The 19,998-nt window shown below is 41.5% G+C and overlaps 1 protein-coding gene across 9 annotated transcripts in view; it reads left to right on the plus strand.

Annotated features, from left to right (window-relative positions):
- The window catches only part of Myo6 (myosin VI), a 136,128-nt gene that overhangs the window by 37,507 nt on the left and 78,623 nt on the right, over positions 1-19,998 (plus strand). For 8 of the 9 annotated variants that reach the window (XR_009057035.1, XR_009057036.1, XM_057768793.1 and 5 more), the window contains exons 2-3: positions 15,517-15,658; positions 19,391-19,460. Coding sequence is in view for 7 of the 9 variants with exons in the window: in XM_057768793.1 (XP_057624776.1) it covers positions 15,542-15,658; positions 19,391-19,460 (187 nt within the window). In the remaining 2 variants the exon portion in view is untranslated. Of the gene's footprint in view, positions 1-15,182; positions 15,259-15,516; positions 15,659-19,390; positions 19,461-19,998 lie in introns of those variants that run through there. The other variant, XM_057768787.1, reaches the window with a different exon arrangement.

Raw genomic sequence — 19,998 nt, forward strand, 5'->3', positions numbered from 1 at the left:
GGCAGGGCTTTTAATCTAATGAATAACTCTGGGTTCTTTCTATCTGGGTGGGACTGGCTTCTACATACCATGGAAAAGTGTCAGCAAACACCACTGAGTGGAGTCTTATTGTCCGTGCTTTTCTCTGAATGTGCCTGTCTTTATGCTAGGTCATGGGAAGATGGTGGCTGAGTTCTACCTGCGAGGTCATCATAGAGAGAGAACAAACAGGCCTGAAAGCCTTTTGAATTGTGGCTGTCACAGTCCTTTTTCTCCTTTACTAAGACATAAGCTAGCAGAACTAAATAGTTAATGTCTGTTTTTTCCAGAGCCACGAGCCATGAAGTCCTTTAATATTCTTTTAGGAACCTGCTTTGTACACTGGTATCTAGGCTGTCCTGTGTACCAGCCATTCATGTCTGTACCTCTGTGGGTGGCCTGCTCCTGTGGAAGAGGCTTATGTTTAACTGTGGGCCCACTCAGCACAGCCAACTTAAGAGTTGTGGGTGGGTAACCCTCATTTAGGCGGATTCCCTCCTCGGAGAAGGGGTAAAGCCCTGTTTTTATAGAACTCCATTGATAGCAGTTCTTGCCTTGTGACCTGATCATCTGAAGCTGTGGCTGGCATTCTTTAGAATTCTGTCTTGTCTCCCTGACTTTCTCTCAGGTGGCAAGTCAAAGTATTATTCCTCAAGGCTAAGGCTGTCAGCTGGCGTTTATTTATTTGTTTGTTTGTTTGTTATAATCACGTTTCCCTTGGTCTTTTAGTCTATATTTTGTTTCAGTTGTTGAAAACTCTACAAGGTAGATTTAAAAGGTTACTTGAAGTTTCTGGAGTCCTACTTCTTTCTTCTGTAGCATCCTCCTAATGTTTGGACCATGCTGACTTATTAAATAAGTATCTAGCAGCATCTGACTATAAGATTTGTAAAATATATTCAGTTACAATACACTTAATCATACATATATGTGCACCACACAGGTACACACACACACGCACACACGCTCACCTTCCCCACACTCACATACGTATGCAGCATCTTTTTAAACATTTTATCTTTTCTAAACTTCATTATGCTTAGACCTGTGATGATGCTTAAGGCTTCTGGCTTTATCCTCACTTCTTCCTGTCTCCACTTTGGAGCAATCCCTTACCTTTGGATAAAGGTAATTTATCAGCTAAAATTTGCCACCTAAAAAGTGTTTCTTTTCTCTTTTAACCTTTCTAAAATCAATATATTTTGTGCCTATAACTCCTGTAAAGGGTTTCTATTTGAAACACAGGTAAAACATATCATTATCCCTCATGGTATTTCTACTTGTTCTTCAAGCAAAGGTAGGAAGCAAGCCTGGTGCCCCTGCCCTTATTTTATGTTTGTGTCCTTTCCTTCACTTATATAAAACAACTTTGGGAAGAAAAGGTTATTTGGCTACGAATTTCGGGGAAGTCAAGGCAGGAACTTGAAGTATTACACCCACAGTCAAGGGCAGAGAGAATGTTAAACACATGGTTGCTTGCTTCTCAGCTGGGTTTGCACTCTTCTACAGTTGAGAGCACAGCCCATGTTGCCACCCACATTCCTGGTGGGTCTTTCTACCTCAATTAACCATCAAGACAACCTCCCAGGGACATGCCCAAAGGCTAAAATGTCTTCATAGTTCCTCATTATAACTGTGTTTCCTAGGTAATTCTGGGCTGTGTCAAGTTGACAGTTAAGATTCGCTACCACACAGAAAAGACAAAGATTAACTATTGCCTAAATGCAGTGTAAAAGGGACCTGGATCTAAATCATGTTTATGACAGAATGAAATATATTAGTGCCACCTGCCCACGTGATATATTTTTTAAACCTGTAAGTAGGCTGATCAGGAAGCAAGGACTTAGTTCTAAAGTGGCCACTTTTTGATTCTTTTGTCCCAAACCTTGGCAGTTAGATCCTAAATGTCTGCATCTTACTTAGAAATGGCCACGATAAATATCGTTTAAAGAGGCAGTAGTGGTGTGTGTGCATGCGCTTTGGGTGAGACTGAGACCATTTGAAGAAAGGCAACAGCTTCTACACATAGCATCGCTGAGTTAAAATTCGCCCTATAAACGTCTACATTTCGATACACAGACATTTTAAGTTGAGCATGCCAAGAATAGAAACTTAGCTTACAATAATCTAAAATATGTAAATGTGAAGTAATAATAGCCACAGATTCTGTGGCCCCATTATGTTTGGAAATTCTGAGGTTGGGCTGAGTTTTGCCCCATGCTGTTTTAGAGACAGACAAAATGATACAATAGAAATATACAAAAGCAATTTTTGTGAACACACACTATAGAATTAAATTCAAGAGTCCTCAATAGAAACAAAGTAGAGAGTTCACATCTGGATGTCTTTAAGGGGTAAGAAAGGCCCAGTGAAAGTCAAATTGCCCGGAGATGAAGCTTTATTATCCTTTTCCCATTTGAGATATGTACAGCAGGGAACTGCTAGCCTAGCTCAGCTTCACCTTCCAGAGGCTTAGACCAGCCTGCTGTAAACAGGACAGGATTTTTCCATTCTTCCTTGAGTAACTTTTTTGATCTTATCATCACAGGTTTCTTTCTTTTGTAAATATTTAATTACATTTATTTATTATTTGTGTTTGGGGGATGGGGAGGTGCATATGTATAATGCATGGCACATGTGTGGGTCTCAGGGATTGAACTCTGGTTGTCGGACTTGGTAACAAATGGCCTTTACTGCAAATGCAAGTCTTCATTGTTCTGAGGAAGCTTGCTACTGTCAGCCTAGTCTGCGGGTCTCTGCTGGTATGTTATAATCCTTTGGAAAGATCTGCAGAAGATAAGGAGCAAACTGTGTTGATATCATCAGGCATAGGATAACTTTCCGTGGAAGAGCTCTGGAGAGGATGCACTACTGTGTGTTCAGGGAGCAGCAAGGAGCCGTCATGGGTGAAGCTCAGGAGAAGGAGAAGCCGTGAACATCAGAGGGGTTATGAACTAGAGGTATCATGGGTGAAAGGTGTATGTATGGACCACAGCAGAGTTAGGCTGTTTTGTGAGTAACACTGTGGAAGGGGTAAAAGCAAAATGTGACGTGACTTAGGTGATGAAGGAGTCAAAACTGACCAGTGTTCACAGGGCTCGCTGTGAATAGCTAAGGGAGGAAGCAGGGAAACCAGGCAGAGCCATTCCCATTATCTTGGAGAAGAGTTATGGACTAGGGCCTGCTAAGAATTGGTTATCCTGAGATTAAGTCAGGTTCTGGATCAAATTGGAAGACAGAGCCAACAGGGTTTGCTCAAAGACTGGATGTGGATGATGCAGGTGGAAGTCAAGATGGCGTCAGAGTCTCTGACGTGTGCAGCTGGGTGAAATGAACGAACAGTCTCCATGTACAAAGTGACGCCCGAACGTTCGGCAATGTACACCCACATAAAGCCTAAGAAAGCTTAAAAATAGTGCTTCTAGACCCACAGAAACAGGAGCCAAGTGCAGCTTCTTAGTAGCCGCATTATTTTCAGAAAGGCTTTGTTTGCTGGCCGCAAGCAGAGGTGTGGCTCCTAAAAACAACAACAACAAAACAGCTTCCTGGTTTGTACTGGCGCAGAGAGCTCTAGCTCTTTCAAGAGGTCTGGCTATGGAGCACTTAAATGGGGTCTGTGAGCAGAGTGGTACAACTTGCTTAATGGCAAGTTGTATTCTATGGAACTGGAGTTTGGCTCCTAAAAATAGAATCTGTGTCTTTTGCAAGAGCAGCAAATGTTTTTTAACTGTAAGCCATCTCCATTAATGCTGTTATTGGTCAGAAGGTTCAACGTTTTAAGACTAGATGAGATTTTTTTTTTTTTTTTTTTTTTTTTTTTTTGGTTTTTTCGAGACAGGGTTTCTCTGTGGTTTTGGAGCCTGTCCTGGAACTAGCTCTTGTAGACCAGGCTGGTCTCGAACTCACAAAGATCCGCCTGCCTCTGCCTCCCGAGTGCTGGGATTAAAGGCGTGCGCCACCACTGCCCGGCCTAGATGAGATTTTTAAAGTGAAAAATGAGAGTGGATGGAAGAAAAGTCCCAAGAATTCTGTCTTAACGGGTTCTGACTTGAGCAGATCAGGAAGACCAGGAAGAGACGAACAGGTAAGGAATGAAGGAAGATTTTGGCCAAGGAAACCAAAAAAAAAGGAGTTGAAGTAGAATAGGAATAAAACCTGAAGAGTCAAGTAAATGATAATCTGCTTCAAGGAGAGCAGTATTCGTTTGTCAGTTAATGCTTCATATTCAAGATCAAAACTTGACCATATGATTAAGCGATCATCATTGGTCATCTTGAGAGGTTGAAGTGTACATTGGACAGGACTGGGTTTAAGAGGAGATGATGAGGGAGAAAATAGGGACAGTGGTATAGAAGATTATGAAACAGCCCAATAATAAGAGGGAAAGATTGACCATGTGATGTTGGACAAGAGAAAAGGAGGAGAGAAAAGGGAAAGGAGAAGGAAAAGCATGAGACTGACTGGTATGGACTGAGGTTTCCCTTTGTGATTTGGAGGTGGTAGGTTAAGTAGAGTGGATGAAGAGATGGGGTCTTAGAAGATCTCTAAGAATGACTTGGCTCTAGTAATAGAACAGAAGTTTGAATATATGGCATACATCTATGTTAATGAGTATATAGTGTTATGAGAGCTTGAGGAATATTTAATTATTTTTAAGGCAGAAAATTTGCAGTTTTAGACCTTCTTAATATTGTTTCAATGGATGCTACATAGTGGGGTTAAAAATAACTCAAAAGGCTTCTGAAAAGAAATTTGAAAAGATAGTTTAAGTTTCTTGCTTTGTATGGTATCTGAACATATTTGTGATATGACATAGGACATATATGATACACATTCATGTTACACATGTGTATATGTTGTATGTACTTTGGTTTTTCTGTAGACAACAGGAGCCAGATTTCTCTCATCCAGGGCATCCTGCCCTGTGTCCTGCAGGGCAGAACACTGCACAAGAGGCCAGGTAAATGCAGCAACCAGCTGGCTCTGCTGACGTTCTCCAGCTAGTCCCTTAGCTTTGGGTCACATCCTTCAGTCTAATCATGTTTTTAGTGAATGTCTTACTGCAGTCATGCTGATGGTAAGCCTCCAAAAAAGTCCAAAGTATCAAGGAAACTCTCACACCTCACCTGATACCTCATTTTGTCTGTGTCCATACTCTCTGCCTGACGGTGGGATATGTGTGTATTCAGGTGTGCTCGTGAGGTCCATATCATCATGCTTCACCTTTATTTTCTAATTAATTAATTAATTAATTAATTAATCAGTGGTAAAATCTGTCACTGAGCCTGGGACTCTCAAGTTTGACAAGACTGACCAGCCAGCGAGTTCCAGAAATCTCCCTACGTTCCTCTTCTCCCATCCCCAGAGCTGGGGTTACACTTGTGAACCTCCACTCCAAGCTTTTCCATGGGTACTGAGACTCCAAACTGAGTTCATTCTTGAGCAGTGGGCACTTTGCCCTCTGAATTATTTTATCAACCCTCCCTAACATATTTTATAAAGCCTCGTGTGTAATTCAGTACTCTCTTGGGTTATGTGAATTGATGAGTAAATTAAGAACCCGAGGGTGTTTTGGGAACTCCACTTTATAGCCAGAATGTTAGAAGCATCATCTATACAATCTAGGGCAAATGGCATCTCAAGTGTTCGTTCTGTGCCTTGTAACTCTAGGCAGGCATGGTCAGAAGTGAATGGAACTTGTGTGTATCCAGCAGGCGTGCACTGCTGCAGAGCTGATAGCCTTGCTGTCTGGTGGTGTGAGTCTCAGCACCTTTTTAGGCCACAGGAGTCTTTTGTATTGAATGTGATGTAAGAACAAGGGTAAGCACTGATGGAGTCAGTGAACGCAGAGGCAGAGTGACCGTGGAAGAAAGGGCTTTATTGACAACAAGCTGGCTGTTGAAATATACAGCCTCTTGTCTTCCAGCGAGCATCTTACCCTTTGTCCCAAGGGAGAATGTTTCGTAGGAAATTTTAAAGGAAGGTATGGGGGTTCCAGACAGGTGGGCTGCCTTAGTTGTCCATTGTTCCTAAACAAGGCCTCTGGAGGACGAGCTCCACACATCCCCTCTTGCTCACTTAGGTCAGCCACTGTGTTGGCGACAGAAGGCTTGTGTCTGCTTGTGTTGATGCCTCTGACAGCAACTTCTGGGTGTCACCTTCTCTGATAACTTGGGGCCAGGTTCTGCTCAGGAAGAGAAGGTCTGTCTGTGTTCTCGTTGACTTCAGTGTGCTGTAAATCAATAAAAAGACAGGCTTTAGCAAGCATTAACCCTCCAGAGGTAGGGTAGATGGGAATGAGGAAATTATAAGGGAAACTCCTTATAATTAGAACTTGATATGAGGAGCTGTCGTGGGCTTTCCCAGGCAGTTTATTGTTTCTTGACACAGTACTTGTTGTGTATTTTTATTTATTTATTTATTTATTTATCTATTTATTTATTTATCTATTTATTTATTTATGTTGGAAAAATTTCCACCTCCTCCCCGCCTCCCATTTCCCTCCCCCTCCTCTCCCTTCCCTCCCCCTCCCCCCACTCCATTCCTCCTCCCTCCGGATTCCCTGCCCTGTGGGAAGTCCAAGGTCCTCCCCCCTCCATCCAGGTCCAGGAAGGTGAGCATCCAAACAGGTTAGGCTCCCACAAAGCCAGTTCATGCAGTAGGATCGAAACCTAGTGCCATTGTCCTTGGCTTCTCAGCAGCCCTCATTGTCTGCCATGTTCAGAGAGTCCGGTTTTATCCCATGCTTATTCAGTCCCAGTCCAGCTGGCCTTGGTGAGCTCCCAATAGATCAGCCCCACTGTCACAGTGGGTGGGTGCACCCCTTGCGGTCCTGACTTCCTTGCTCATGTTCTCCCTCCTTCTGCTCCTTGTTTGGACCTTGGGAGCTCAGTCCAGTGCTCCAATGTGGGTCTCTGTCTCTATCTCCATCCATCGCTAAATGAAGGTTCTATGGTGATATGCAAGATATTCATCAGTATGGCTATAGGATAGGGTCATTTCAAGTTCCCTCTCCTCAGTTGCCCAAGGAACTAACTGGGGACATCTCCCTGGATACCTGCGAGCCCCTCTAAAGTCAAGTTTCTTGCCAACCCTAAGATGGCTCTCTTAATTAGAATATATACTTCCCTGCTCCCATATCCACCCTTCCTTTATCCCAACCATCCCATTCCCCCAAGCTCCCCCCATCCTCCCCTTCTCACTTTTCTCATCCCATTTCCCCTTACCCCCATCCCACCCCACCCCCACATTCCCAGTTTTTGCCTGGCAATCTTTTCTACTTCCCATATCCAGGTGGATGACTATATGTTTTTCTTTGGGCTGTGTATTTTTTATTGTTATGACTTAAACTAGGGAACATTGTTATATTACATAGAAAGTCTTTTTCAGTATAGTGACATTAACCTCTGATGCAGACAGGAAGCTCCCTTAAACGAAGCCATGTAGTACAATGACTAGGAGGCAGATTTGGGTCATCGTTAGCTATCAATTTGACAAATCTAGAATCATCTGGGAAGAGGGAGCCTCAACTGAAGAACTGACTCAATCAGACTGGCCCATGGGCAAGCCTGTGAGGCATTTTCTTAATTGCTAAGTGATATAGGAAGAACTTTGACCACTGTGGACAGTACCACCCCTTTGCAGGTTGTATAAGATGCCGGCTGAGAACTAGCCAGTCAACAAGAAGCATTCTTCGTGGTTCTGCGCTGTTTCTGCTTGAATGCCTGCCTGCCTTGACATCTCTCAATGATGGATTGTGATCTGGCACTCTAAGTCAAACAAACCCTGTCTTCTCCAAGATGCGTTTGATCAGCAGGTTTGATCACAGAAACAGAAAGTATACTAAGGACAGACACTCAGTATTCAGTGGTCCTTTCTGCATATCTTTCTTAGTTATCTCTGTTTGGACAAATATTTAAACCTCCAAACCTCAATTTCTTATAAAAATGGTTAATAACTACCTGGCAGAGATTTAATAATTAAGTGAGATAAAACATTCACTTCACTCATATTGACTAGCATTCATAGCTCTGGAATGTACCTCTACCAGAGGAGAAAGGTAGTCGTCAATATTACCCAGCTACAAACCTTGTGACCTACAACAGTGACCTGCCTTCAAGATATACTGGTACAATAGTGGCATAAATACTATGGGAGTACCCAACCACTTTTTTTTTTAAAAAAAAATTGTTTTTATTGAGCTATATATTTTTCCCTGCTCTCCTCCTTTCCTCCCCACTCCTCCTTTTCCCTTCCCCATGATCCTCACGCTTCCAATTTTCTCAGGAGATCTTGTCTTTTTCTACTTCCCATGTAGATTAGATCCATGCATGTCTCTTTTAGTGTCTTCATTGTTGTCTAGGTTCTTCGGGATTGTGAGTTGTTTCCTTTGCTTTCTGTCTAAAAGTCACTTATGAGTGAGTACATATGATATTTGTCTTTCTGGGTCTGGGTTACCTCACTCAATATGCTGTTTTCTAGATCCATACATTTGCCTACAAATTTCAAGATGTCATTATTTTTTTTCTGCTATGTATTTTTTTTCTCCATTGTATAACTGTACCACATCTTTATCCATTCTTTAGTCGAAGGGCATTTAGGTTGTTTCCTGGTTCTGTCTATGACAAACAGTGCTGTTATGAACATAGTTGAGCACATGTCCTTGTGGTACGATTGAGCATCCTTTGGGTATATACCCAAAAGTGGTATTGCTGGGTCTTGAGGAAGATTGTTTTATAATTTTCTTAGAAATTGCCACACTGATATCCAAAGTGGCTGTACCAGCTTGCATTCCCACCAGCAATGAACGAGTGTTCCCTTTACCCCATATCCTCTCCAGCATAAATTGTCATCAGTGTTTTTGATCTTGGCCATTCTTACAGGTGTAAGATGGAATCTCAGAGTTGTTTTGATTTGAATTTTTCTGATAGCTAAGGATGTTGAGCATTTCCTTAAGTGTCTTTCAGCCATTTTAGATTCCTCTGTTGAGAGTTCTCCATTTAGGTCTATCTATACCTCATTGTTTGTTCTTTTGATGACCAATTTCTTCTTTTTTTTTTATATATATATTTATTTATTTATTATGTGTACAGCATTCCTTCCATGTATGCCCGCAAGCCAGAAGGGGGCACCAGGTCTCATTATAGATGGCTGTGAGCCACCATGTGGTTGCTGGGAATTGAACTCAGGACCTCTGGAAGAGCAGTCAGTGCTCTTAACCACTGAGCCATCTCTCCAGCACCTGATGACCAATTTCTTGAGTTCTTTATGTATTTTAGAGATCAGTCCTCTGTCTGATGTGGGGTTGATGAAGATCTTTTCCCATTTTGTAGGCTGCTGTATTGTCTTGTTGACCATGTCCTTTGCTTTACAGAGGCTTCTCAGTTTCAGGAGGTTCCATTTCTTAGTTGTTTCTCTCAGTGTCTGTGCTGCTGGGTTATATTTAGGAAGTGGTCTCCTGTGCCAATGTGTTCAAGTGTACTTCCCACTTTCTCTTCTATGAGGTTCAGTGTGGTAACCAATTACTTTTAGATTAGATCTAAGGCTCAATCTATGAGACTAAATTTATATCTGACACTGCTAAAGTGACCAAGGACCTTGAGACTAGGTAGGTCATAGGCCTAGCAGAGAACCTAATATTATTATCCTGCTAAAGGAACATAGCAATAAAACAACTCCTAATGACAGATTGCTATACTCTAGATAAGTGCTCAACCTTCATCAGAGAAACTTCTTGCAGTAAATGGGAATTACCAGAGACCCCCAACTGAACAATGTGCAGAGGTGGAGAGACTCTGGTGCGCTCAGCTGTAAACGGGATGTCTTCAGCACATCCCTGCCCTTGGGGCTCTGGAGTCAATTCAGAAGAGGAGGCAGAAGCCTTGTAAGAATTAGAGGTAGTGAATCACTCCAAGGAAATAGTGTCTTCCAGATACAGCAGGACTAATGCTCATATAAACTTATACAGCGCCTGGGCCAGCACCCACAAAACCTGCACAGGTTCAAGACAGACAAAATCCAGCACTAAAAGGCAGAAGTGGATTCTTCCCTAACCAAGAAACTATTTGCAATTGATACTTGCTAGGAAAGGGAAAAGCACATGTTTTTCCAATGGAGTGTACTGGGTACATCAGCCCTACTCCAAGGCAGGCCCCATGCTCAGGAGTAGCTGGCCAACACAAAACACATTATCTCCCTCTCCCTCTCTCTCCTCTCTCTGGTGTGTGTGTGTGTGTGTGTGTGTGTGTGTGTGTGAACTTTTTCTTTTGTTTTGGCATTTTTTTCATACTGTTTTTATTGCGATAGAGGGTGTAAAAGAGCATGAAGTTGGGAGGTTAGGGAAGTAGGGAGTGTCTAGGAGGAGTTGAGGGAGAGGGAAAGTGTGTATGAAAGAGTCAAAAAAGTCTTCAAAGTGTCTTAATGTAATGTCTAGGACATGGTGAATGGTTCTTGATGCATATGATTTGGTTTTCTGTAATTAGCTAGATGCCAGTGAGGAAAAAGTTGTTTTTTTTCTGTTTTTATCTGCTTTGTGCATACTCACACCCAACTTAGTAGAGTTGAAAAGCATCTTAATCTTATGAGTTATGAGAGAACTTGGTTGCTGTCCAACTACAAGCCTGTTTTGTGTAGCAATTCATGCAGGAGTTTATATCTAAAATATGAGTTATGATCTTGTCTTTGAAAATCTGTAAGAAAAATCCAATAACCGATATTAATAATTCAGGTTGTATAGTCTTTGTAGTGATTTTTAAAATAGTGTCAGTTAGCCTTGGTCAGCAGCTCTATGCATGAAGTGGTCACAGACTTAACTTTAGACATTGAGTGATGCCCTGCAGGGTCTCAGTGGTCAGTCATCTGGACCAATATCTACCACTGTCAGCAGACCTGCACGAAGACTGTTGTAGATCTTTCTCTCTTTTTATGTCTCACACTGAAAAACAGTTGGCCTCTATATTTTCCATCATAACCTAATACTCATACATAATAGGAGTTCAATACATGTTTATGAAAAATATGAATAACTGAGTAAAAATTCAAATTCTTCATTCAATTGATATCATTTTTGGAGCTTGTTAATCTTGAGATGTTTCTTATTTTTTTGTCCTTATCTGAATTTAATAGTGTTTTCTATCTATGATATTTATTTTTTAGCAAACCAATGTTTATAGTAAATGCCATCATTAATGTTTAATTAATTTATGATACTATATTATAATAATAAAACCCAATATTTTTCTATAACTAACTGAAGAAAAATAGCCTGGAAATACTTTTTCTAAAGGTGTTTTCAGAGACAGTTTAGTAAGAAGGGGAATGTTGCTTAAATGCATTAAGGAATTTTGGTGTACAGATAATCGCTTGTGGGATAGAAATACCTGGTGGAAGACAGCGTTGGGTGCATGCAACCCACACCAGCTGTGGCCAACTGTTAGCCAGTGCCCAGTTTTCTCACGGTGTCTGGGCACCAGGAAGCTAATAGCCCTGGGGTACACTGATACAGGTGAGAAGCAGCCAGTGGGCAGCTTTGTACCAAAGGTGTGTGCCAGGGGCTACCAGATAAAGAGTAATCTCTTCAAATTGCAAATTTGATACATCTGTCTTCTCTTCCCACTGCCCCCACCAAGGTCGGCTACCGCACTGGTGTACCCTCTTGGTTATCTTTCCTCCCCCTAGTCGTTTTCCAGCTAGTGATTCCCTGAGGCCAGACATTGTCCTCCTTGTTCACTGTTCTAGTCTGAGCACCTAGCTGTCTGTGACACATAGTAGGTGCTTAAAGAAACAGAAAAAAATGAAGTGTAAGCAGGCCTAGGGGTTTTCGTTTGTTCTGCTTAATTCGTCTTTCTTCCTTTTTAGTTATTTGGTTCTTTCAGTTCAACCTTAAAATACTGGGAGCTGCTGCTTAACGTGTAATGACTAGCTAAGAAAACACAAGATGTTGTTATGCCTCCCAGCTCGGCTCTTGGGGATCATTTTGAAGGCACTGGCACGTGCGGGTAGTGGCTCACATTTTGTAGCATGAATCTACTCATTTTGCACTTGGCACATGGACACTGCTGGAGTCATCACTAGTCCAGAGGAAGACCAATGTGGATGTGTTCTTGTTTCTCATTCCTAACGTACAGCAAGTTGTTTCCTAGGGAGTCTCCAGGTGATGCCTTATTTGCCTCTCAACGAAGAAAGGCCAGGAATGCCTCCTGTAGCTCCTTCCTGCTTCTGCGCATTGTTTCTAGTGTTCCCGGCTTGCTTACTTAACAGATACAGCTCAGACTGGGGACCCAGCTGAGTGGAGGATTTGCCTAGGCAGTGTGAGGCCCTCGGCTTGATCCCAGCATGGTCTTCATGACTACATAGTTTTCAGTTACTAGTGGAGTCTTCCAGCAGTGACTTTGGGGATGCTGACAGCTTCCAACTTCCGAGTGAATCCCAGCAAAGCTCAGTGACTTCTTTTTCCGCTCAGTATTTCTGCAGCCAGCCTTCCATGGAGTTCATGGTAGCCCTTGGAACTGAGTCTGCCCTTTAATGGCTCACCTTGTAGAGTCTTTTGTTTGTTTGTTTATTTTATTTTATTTTATTGAGAAAGGTCTTGTTATGTAGCTCAGACTGGATGTGAGCTTGTGGCAATTGTCCCGCCTCAGCCCCTGAGTGCTGGGATTGTAGCTGTGAGCCACCTTGCATGGCGAACAATGCCTTGAGGTACTCTGCATATGTGGACATGCTTAGTAAGAATGAAGGTTGATGGGAAGGGTTTCCTGAAAGAGTTTCTCTTACACCTCTTTATTTATTCCTTTAATGTGTATGTAGTCTGTTTGTGCATGCACATACATGTGCCACGGCCTGCATGTGGAGGTTGGAGGACAGTTTCAGAACCCGGGTCTTACCTGGTTACACAATGTGGGTTCTGAGTGTTGAACCGTGATTCTCACCTTTGGTAGCAAGCACCTTTACTTACTGTGCCGTCTCAACAGCCCTGACAGATTTTTCTGAGAATTACCTCATTGTAGATTTAGGGCTGTGCTGAAGAAGCAAGGTTAGATGTGTGCCTTGAACTTTGCCCACTTCATTGAAAAGTTGCACTGCATGGTTTAAATTGAGAAAGCGATTGGATAGTTTGATTTACCATTCTATTTTTTGGGGGGATGGGGGGGTTGTGCTTTGCTGTATGAGTATGACATTTTCAGAATTTTTAAAAGAATAATTATCCCCTAAACGATCATTACTGTCCATTTCTCTTTGTGTATAGAAGATTGCCGTCAAATTATTAGTGGTTTCAATGAAAGGATGCGGGGGGGGGGGGCAGGGAGAGGTGTGACTAGGGTCTGTTAGAGTGGTGATCTCAGTTTTATGTCACTTAATCTCCACAGCAATTCTGTAAGGTAAGTGAGACTATTCCACCACTGAGATAAAGGTAAAGATACGATCAGGGAGGGAGTCAACCTGCTCAGAGCAGTCAGTGGTGGGGCAGAGTTTCAAGCCTCGGTTTTAAGAGAATCCAACTCGTTCTAGTCTGTCGTCTCTGCTTACTCCCCAGGACGGTGTGAGCAGTTCATTCATGCACCAGGGACTGTCAGTTGTATATAACGTGCTAGGCCTTAGGAGCAAGCAGGAAATAAGGGGTCTGTGCCGCGATGGATAACAGTGGCACAATGGGATATGTGTTTTAGCAGGATTAGTGCTGATCTGAAGATCAGCAAGAGTAGAAGCAGCTATGTAAGCCACTGCGGAAGCCTTGGACTGAGATAGCGGAGGAGATGCAGAAGAGTGGGTGGGTATGAGGTGTCTCTGCAGGGAGAGCTGGTGAAGTTAAAGGGTGATGAGAATTCGGAAGGAGCCAGAAGAGTTGAGGATGACTCCAGGTGGGATTTGAACTGAGTGATGCTGCCTTTACCAATGCAGGGCAGAACAAGGCAGGGTGCAGACCAGAATAATGATGACAATGTGTCCGTTCGTTGTGTTAGGTTCCAGCAGGCAGGTAAACGTCTGGAAATTTCATGGGGATCTGGGATGATGAGAGAAGCTTGAGTATCCCTCACACACAGATGGCATGTGAAGCCATGAGAGTGGCTGCCATTCTAGGGAAAGCAGGCATGCACATGCAGCAGAGGAAGCCTAAAGCAGAGTTACCGGTTTACTGTCTATGGAGAATCTTTGTTTCGCTTGTTAACTTACATGTAATTAATTACATGTAAATATAGGAGCTGCATAGAGAAGGTAGCTCATTCTGCAACCACTGCAAAGGAAAGATTAGCCACCAAACACACTGCAGGATGCCAGCATGTGAGAAGCTTTCAACTGAACTGTATGCCTCTGTGTGGCTCTTGTGAGGGACTGCATCTCAGAGTCCTGAGATCGTGGGATCTTCAGTGGAGTTCCCAGGCATGCAAAACAAACAGTATGTTTCATAAATCGCCTGCTCTTTAAGTACAGGTGAATAGTGAAAAAATTAGGTTCTCATTGCGATACTGAAAGTAGAATGTCTAGGTTCAACTTGCTGGCAGACTGAATCACACATTAGTCTTATAGCGTAGAAGCTCCTTTTAAAAAGCATTTTGGATAGCTTGTGCCTTTGTAGACAGAATTATAAATGTTAACGTTTCAGAATGCCAAGCATGAAAGCCTCATAGGGAGAGTTGAAAATGGGATGTCTTCAGTGGGCACTACCTGGAAACCATTCAAATGCGAGACAACATGTAAACAGTTCATTGTTCACTAGACCCACACGGCAACATGGTTGACTGGGCTGAATATAGAAATGCTTTTTAAATGAAGAAAGCCAGACACAAAAGAATGCAGACGGTATGATCTCATTCATATGAAGTTCAAGAACAGGCAAAAACTGAGGACAGCGGAGATGACAGGGAGGCGTGGGAACCAAAGTAGGACAGAGACGCTCTGTGAAGCGAGGAGGGTGCTTCTTAGATGGTGCAGTCACCTGTCCAGATTCATCAATGTGCGTATTTAGATTTGTTCACTTCGCTGTGAACAAATTAGCAGCAAGGTAGGAAAATGGGAACATATGCTGAGCAGTTGTGTGGGAATGAGCCTGCGGAGTACATACCTGCTGTCTCAGACTCAGGGAGCCCACAGGAAAGACCCCCTCCCCAGCCCTGCAACCCTTCAGGGCCAAAATGAGTCCTTTTTACACTCTGTTAACTTTGCACCATAGATGTCTATTCCTACAAGATGAACGAGCCACTCAGATTCCTTGAGGTAGAAGTCTAAATTGTCTTCAGATGAAAGGTAGGAACTGTGAACATTTCCATTCTGAACTGTACTCTGGTATACTTGTGGCCGAAGCAGGCAGGTTACAGGTTACCTGAGGGTGGAGCAGCCTCTGCCTTTGTTATCTAAGGTGGACAGACGGCAAGAGGTAGCAGGATGCGGAGGAGAGAGAGCGGGCGTTTTTATGACTTGAGATTTATTTACATGGGTAAAGGAGAAACAATTTGAAGACATCTCCACAGTTATTCATGTTGCTTTATTTGTTCCTCTGAACAGGAGATAGTGGAGAACCTCCTTCAAAATGGAAGATGGAAAGCCCGTTTGGGCTCCCCACCCCACAGATGGATTTCAGATGGGCAACATTGTGGATATTGGCCCTGACAGCCTAACTATTGAACCCTTGAACCAAAAAGGCAAGGTGAGTGTCTCGTAGAGATTTCGAAATGTGATCTCTTTCAGATACAGCTATATATATATATATATATACACACACACACACACACACACACACACACACACACACACACACACACACACATATATAAATTCTTCCCCATGAAAGGTGAAAATGAAGTCGACATTGCTGCTGTAGTGGCAGAAACAAATGCCTGGCAATGCCATTGAAGTTTTGGGCTGACTTCCTTGTTTAGCTGGGAAGCGCGCACTATGAGGAAGTAGGATCCTGTGATTCAGAACCAACACTCTTAGTTGTGTGAGAAAATGCACTCAGTGGCAGCATCTTTATCCCATATGCCAGACTCTTATGATCACTGGTATGGCTGTGATGGAGTCGGCGTGTTACCAAGTAAATGTGTAGGGTGTGGGTGCTGCTCTGAGGTCAAGCTCTGCTTGGAGCTTCAGCTTTGTCATCTCCTTTTCCTTTGTTTTTCCATTTCATGTACTTAAACTTATATAGTATGGGATTTGGGTAAATATCTTTCTGTTAAGGAAAGATATTTGACTCTTAAACCTTCCATATATTGTTATTTTTATGATAATAGTGTAAAATATACTTTAATTCTTTACATATATTATTTACTTCCTTTTGTAAAGTCTTAGACATAGACTAGTCAAGATTCCTAAGTGGACCTTGGGGGAGAGTGACCAGGAGTTGTGATTTGCTTACAGCCAGAGCCTCCAGTGTAGACATGTGTGTTTCAGTCTTTTGGATCACAGTCTCACAGTTTTAAATTTAACAAATAATCCTACTAAACATTTTTTTCTGACTAAATATGCGGATATAATTTCTGTTTACTTCAAGCTCTGCAAATATCCATGAATAACTTATGTTCTACCGCTACATGGTTAGCTAAGGCCATATGACTGCCATCCTTCTGGGAACCCTAGAAAAACAAGGTGGATCTCTCATGAGGTCTCTTCAGAGAGAGGACTGTTCTGTTACTGTAAACAACCCAGGAACCAGAATGCCTAATATATATTGTGCCATGTTAGTGGAGGCCAATTAAAGATGCCTTCAGGAAAGGAAAGATAAAGTGTTCTCGTTTTCCCTCATTAGCAGTACCTCAGCCACACCGCCTTTTTAAAAAGTGGCTTTTTAAAAGTTCACATACAATAAATTTTGATAGCTTTTGCCTTTTGCTTAAGTGTTCCGTAAGCTCAGTAAGCTAAAGGCCAGAAGCGAGGGCTGTATGTCCTGAGTCTGTTCCCCTGAGGTTTGTCACATCTGTAGGTGACAGAATAATTCAGTTCAAGAATAAAAGAAACTTGATTTAAGGGGATGTGCTTTTGTAAAATATTTTATATATTTCAGAATGTTTGAACTATGTCATATTAATGTTCCTAAGGTGTATATATATGTATCTAGAACCAATAGAAGTACAGTTTAATTCAATCATTTTGGGGGCATTTGTTTATTTGTTGTGTGTGTGTTTGTGTGCACGTTTGCATATGTACATGTGAAAGTCAGAGGCTAACTTGAGAGTATTGGTTCTCTCCTTCCATCCTGTGGTTCCCAAGAATTGAGCTCAAGATCTCAATCTTCATCGCTGAGTCATCTTGCCAGCCTGGAGGCTTAGTTTAAATTATGGAATCACATAAATTTTATAGATCTACAAATATTTCTATGAACTAAAGTCTAAATTTTCTAAAAAATATTATGGAGGCTTAAGCCACTACCTTTAGAGAAAGTTATTTTTAGTGTGTGTGTGTGTGTGTTGTACACAATCCTGTTGAGTAGAGATCAGAGGACAACCTGCGGGAAGCGGTCTCTTTCTTCATTACATGGGTCCTAGGAGGTTAAGCTCAGGTCCCCAGACTTAATGGCAGGTGCCATTATCTACTGAGCCATCTTGCTGGGCCCTGGTTTTCTTCTGATAATGGAAAAACTTCCCTAAACATAAAAATAAAAACTTTTGATGGAATTTTTTAAAAATGAAACATTTTGTTTTATTGAGGGTAGAGAAAATAGAGGCTGCTTGTTAATTTGGGGGTCTGAAGGAAGAGGGAGAGAGACTTCTAGACTGGTCTTAGCTTGCTGTTAACCTTCTTATTTAAGGAGCTCAGTTGCTCCTCCCTGCAGCATTCATCCCTAGAGTCTTTTTCATTGGCTATAGTTCCTGCCAGGTTAGGACCATGCCCTCTGTTGCCATGGCTGCGACAAGTGTATATACAGTTCTGTGGTATTAGCAGCTATTGCAGAATGGATTTTCCTACAGAACCATTGCTATGAATTGATTGTTTTATGCTGTCTTCTTCTACATACTGTTCACTGTTTGGTTCATACTGATTCAAGTTCACTTTTGAAAGAATAATTTCCAAACCATCCAAATTTATAACATTGAGAACATATGCATTAGATTGCAAAGAATTAGCTTTCTGAGTTTTGAGTTTAACAGTATTCTAAGCTGGGTATGACGTTGTTGTTGTTGTTTTGTGTTCGCGGCACTAGAGATTGCATCAGGGCATCGCATATTTTACCCAAGAGCTTTCTTTACCACTGAACGATGCCCGCACCACCAACTTGGTTATACCTTTAAATTGGAATTGTCTGTGAAGCCTGGATTTTACTTCATAAACTATGATCACCTTATTGTATACAGTATCCTTGCACACATAGAGTTTCAAACTGTTTTCGATTTTGGTGCTGGAGATCAGGTCCAGGTCTTTGCCCATGCTGAGTATAAATGCTACCACTGAGCTAACCCTCCAGCCCTGCAGATGCCGATATTATTGTAAAAGAACCAGGACGTTTTTTTTTTTTTTTTTTTTTTTTTTTTTTTTTTTTTTTTTTTTTTTTTTTTAGAGCTTAATTTGGTACAGTTGGAAATGTCAACTGGAAGAGTTAATTGTAATTATTTAGAGGTATAAATTTATAAATAATTGTTAAGATAGCATGGATTAAAATTTAATTCTCTTTAGATGTAATTTGAGACCATTTGTTCTCTGTTACAAGATGCTATCTTAATTCTGCAGTGTCTCACATAGCATTTTAAGTGATGAAAGAATGCAAGTTTCTTTTTGGGTTAATTTTTTGTTGAGAATCTTATGTAGCTTTCCTGGCTTTAATCATTATGTCCTCAAGCATGACCTTGAATTCCTGATTCCCCCTCCTTGCACCTCCCAAGTGCTGCGATTGCAGGCATGTGCCACCACACCCAGTTTTTTGTGGGTACTTTTAATTATATGGATCAGATATTTTTGTATTCTTGACATATTTTTATGTAGGAATTGATATCAAATTTATTTTTCAAATAACAGTAGTAGTAGTTTGTTTATGCTTTATGTAAATGATTATGAATGTTTCTGTTTCAAAACAATAAAATTGTTTATATGCAAACATTAAAGTGCTTTTGCTTTTTGGTAACTAGCATGCCTCTAAGCAGAAATTTAGGATTGGTGTGTTTGTCACTTTGTCAGGATTAGTGTGTTTGATATTTTGTCTCCCTGTGGGTGTGAGAACCTGGGATACTTACTTGGTAATTGCTGTTGTTGATTCATGTCTACAGTGGTAGTGGACACAGTTTTTGAAGGAAGTTATTGTCTTTTGAAAGAGTGCTTAGTTAAGTAGTAGAACCTGTGTTAGACTCTACTAGAGAATGTATCACTGCTATCATTACAATGTATGCAACTAGTTGAACTCCTTGTCTTTTTTTTTTTTTTTTTTTTTTACAATTTTTTATTTGTTTGCTAGACATTTTTGGCTCCTATAAACCAAGTGTTCCCTGCAGAAGAGGACAGTAAAAAAGATGTGGAAGATAACTGTAAGTATGAATTTCAAAGTTATTTCTCCATCCATAGAAGTATCTGCTTCCAGAAAGTCAGTTAGTGGTTATGTTACGAGTACAGGAGACTAGGTCAGAGCACACAGGCTTGATAAGAGCCCCTCGGAGCTTGGAAGGCCTAAGTTCATTCCTGATTCCATGTGCAGTCTATGAGGGTCTCTTCAGTGTCTCCTACTGCCCTTTCAGTTGTGTGGAAAGGGTGATGATGCAGTGTGAAGTTTCAACTGAAGACTCATCTCAGTTGTCTCTAAAGTTATTCCAAACCTTGTAGTGGGGGATGAATTCATACTAATTTGGAAGCTGACAGCAAGAGTCATTTAATATCACTTTTTGGATATGCCTAACCACTGTTAAACAAAACAAACAACATTGCTGAATAATTTAGAATTAAAACGTTTATCTAAGAGCAATATGTTAAAACATAGTATTGATTTGCTTTCTAGAGACCTTAAAATACTTGGTGAAAACTTCTTTATTCATTGAACAGGGCATATTTATTTTCTATTTTCAACAGTCA

The sequence above is a fragment of the Chionomys nivalis genome, chromosome 4 (assembly GCF_950005125.1).
Source record: "Chionomys nivalis chromosome 4, mChiNiv1.1, whole genome shotgun sequence".
Lineage (NCBI taxonomy): Eukaryota > Metazoa > Chordata > Mammalia > Rodentia > Cricetidae > Chionomys > Chionomys nivalis.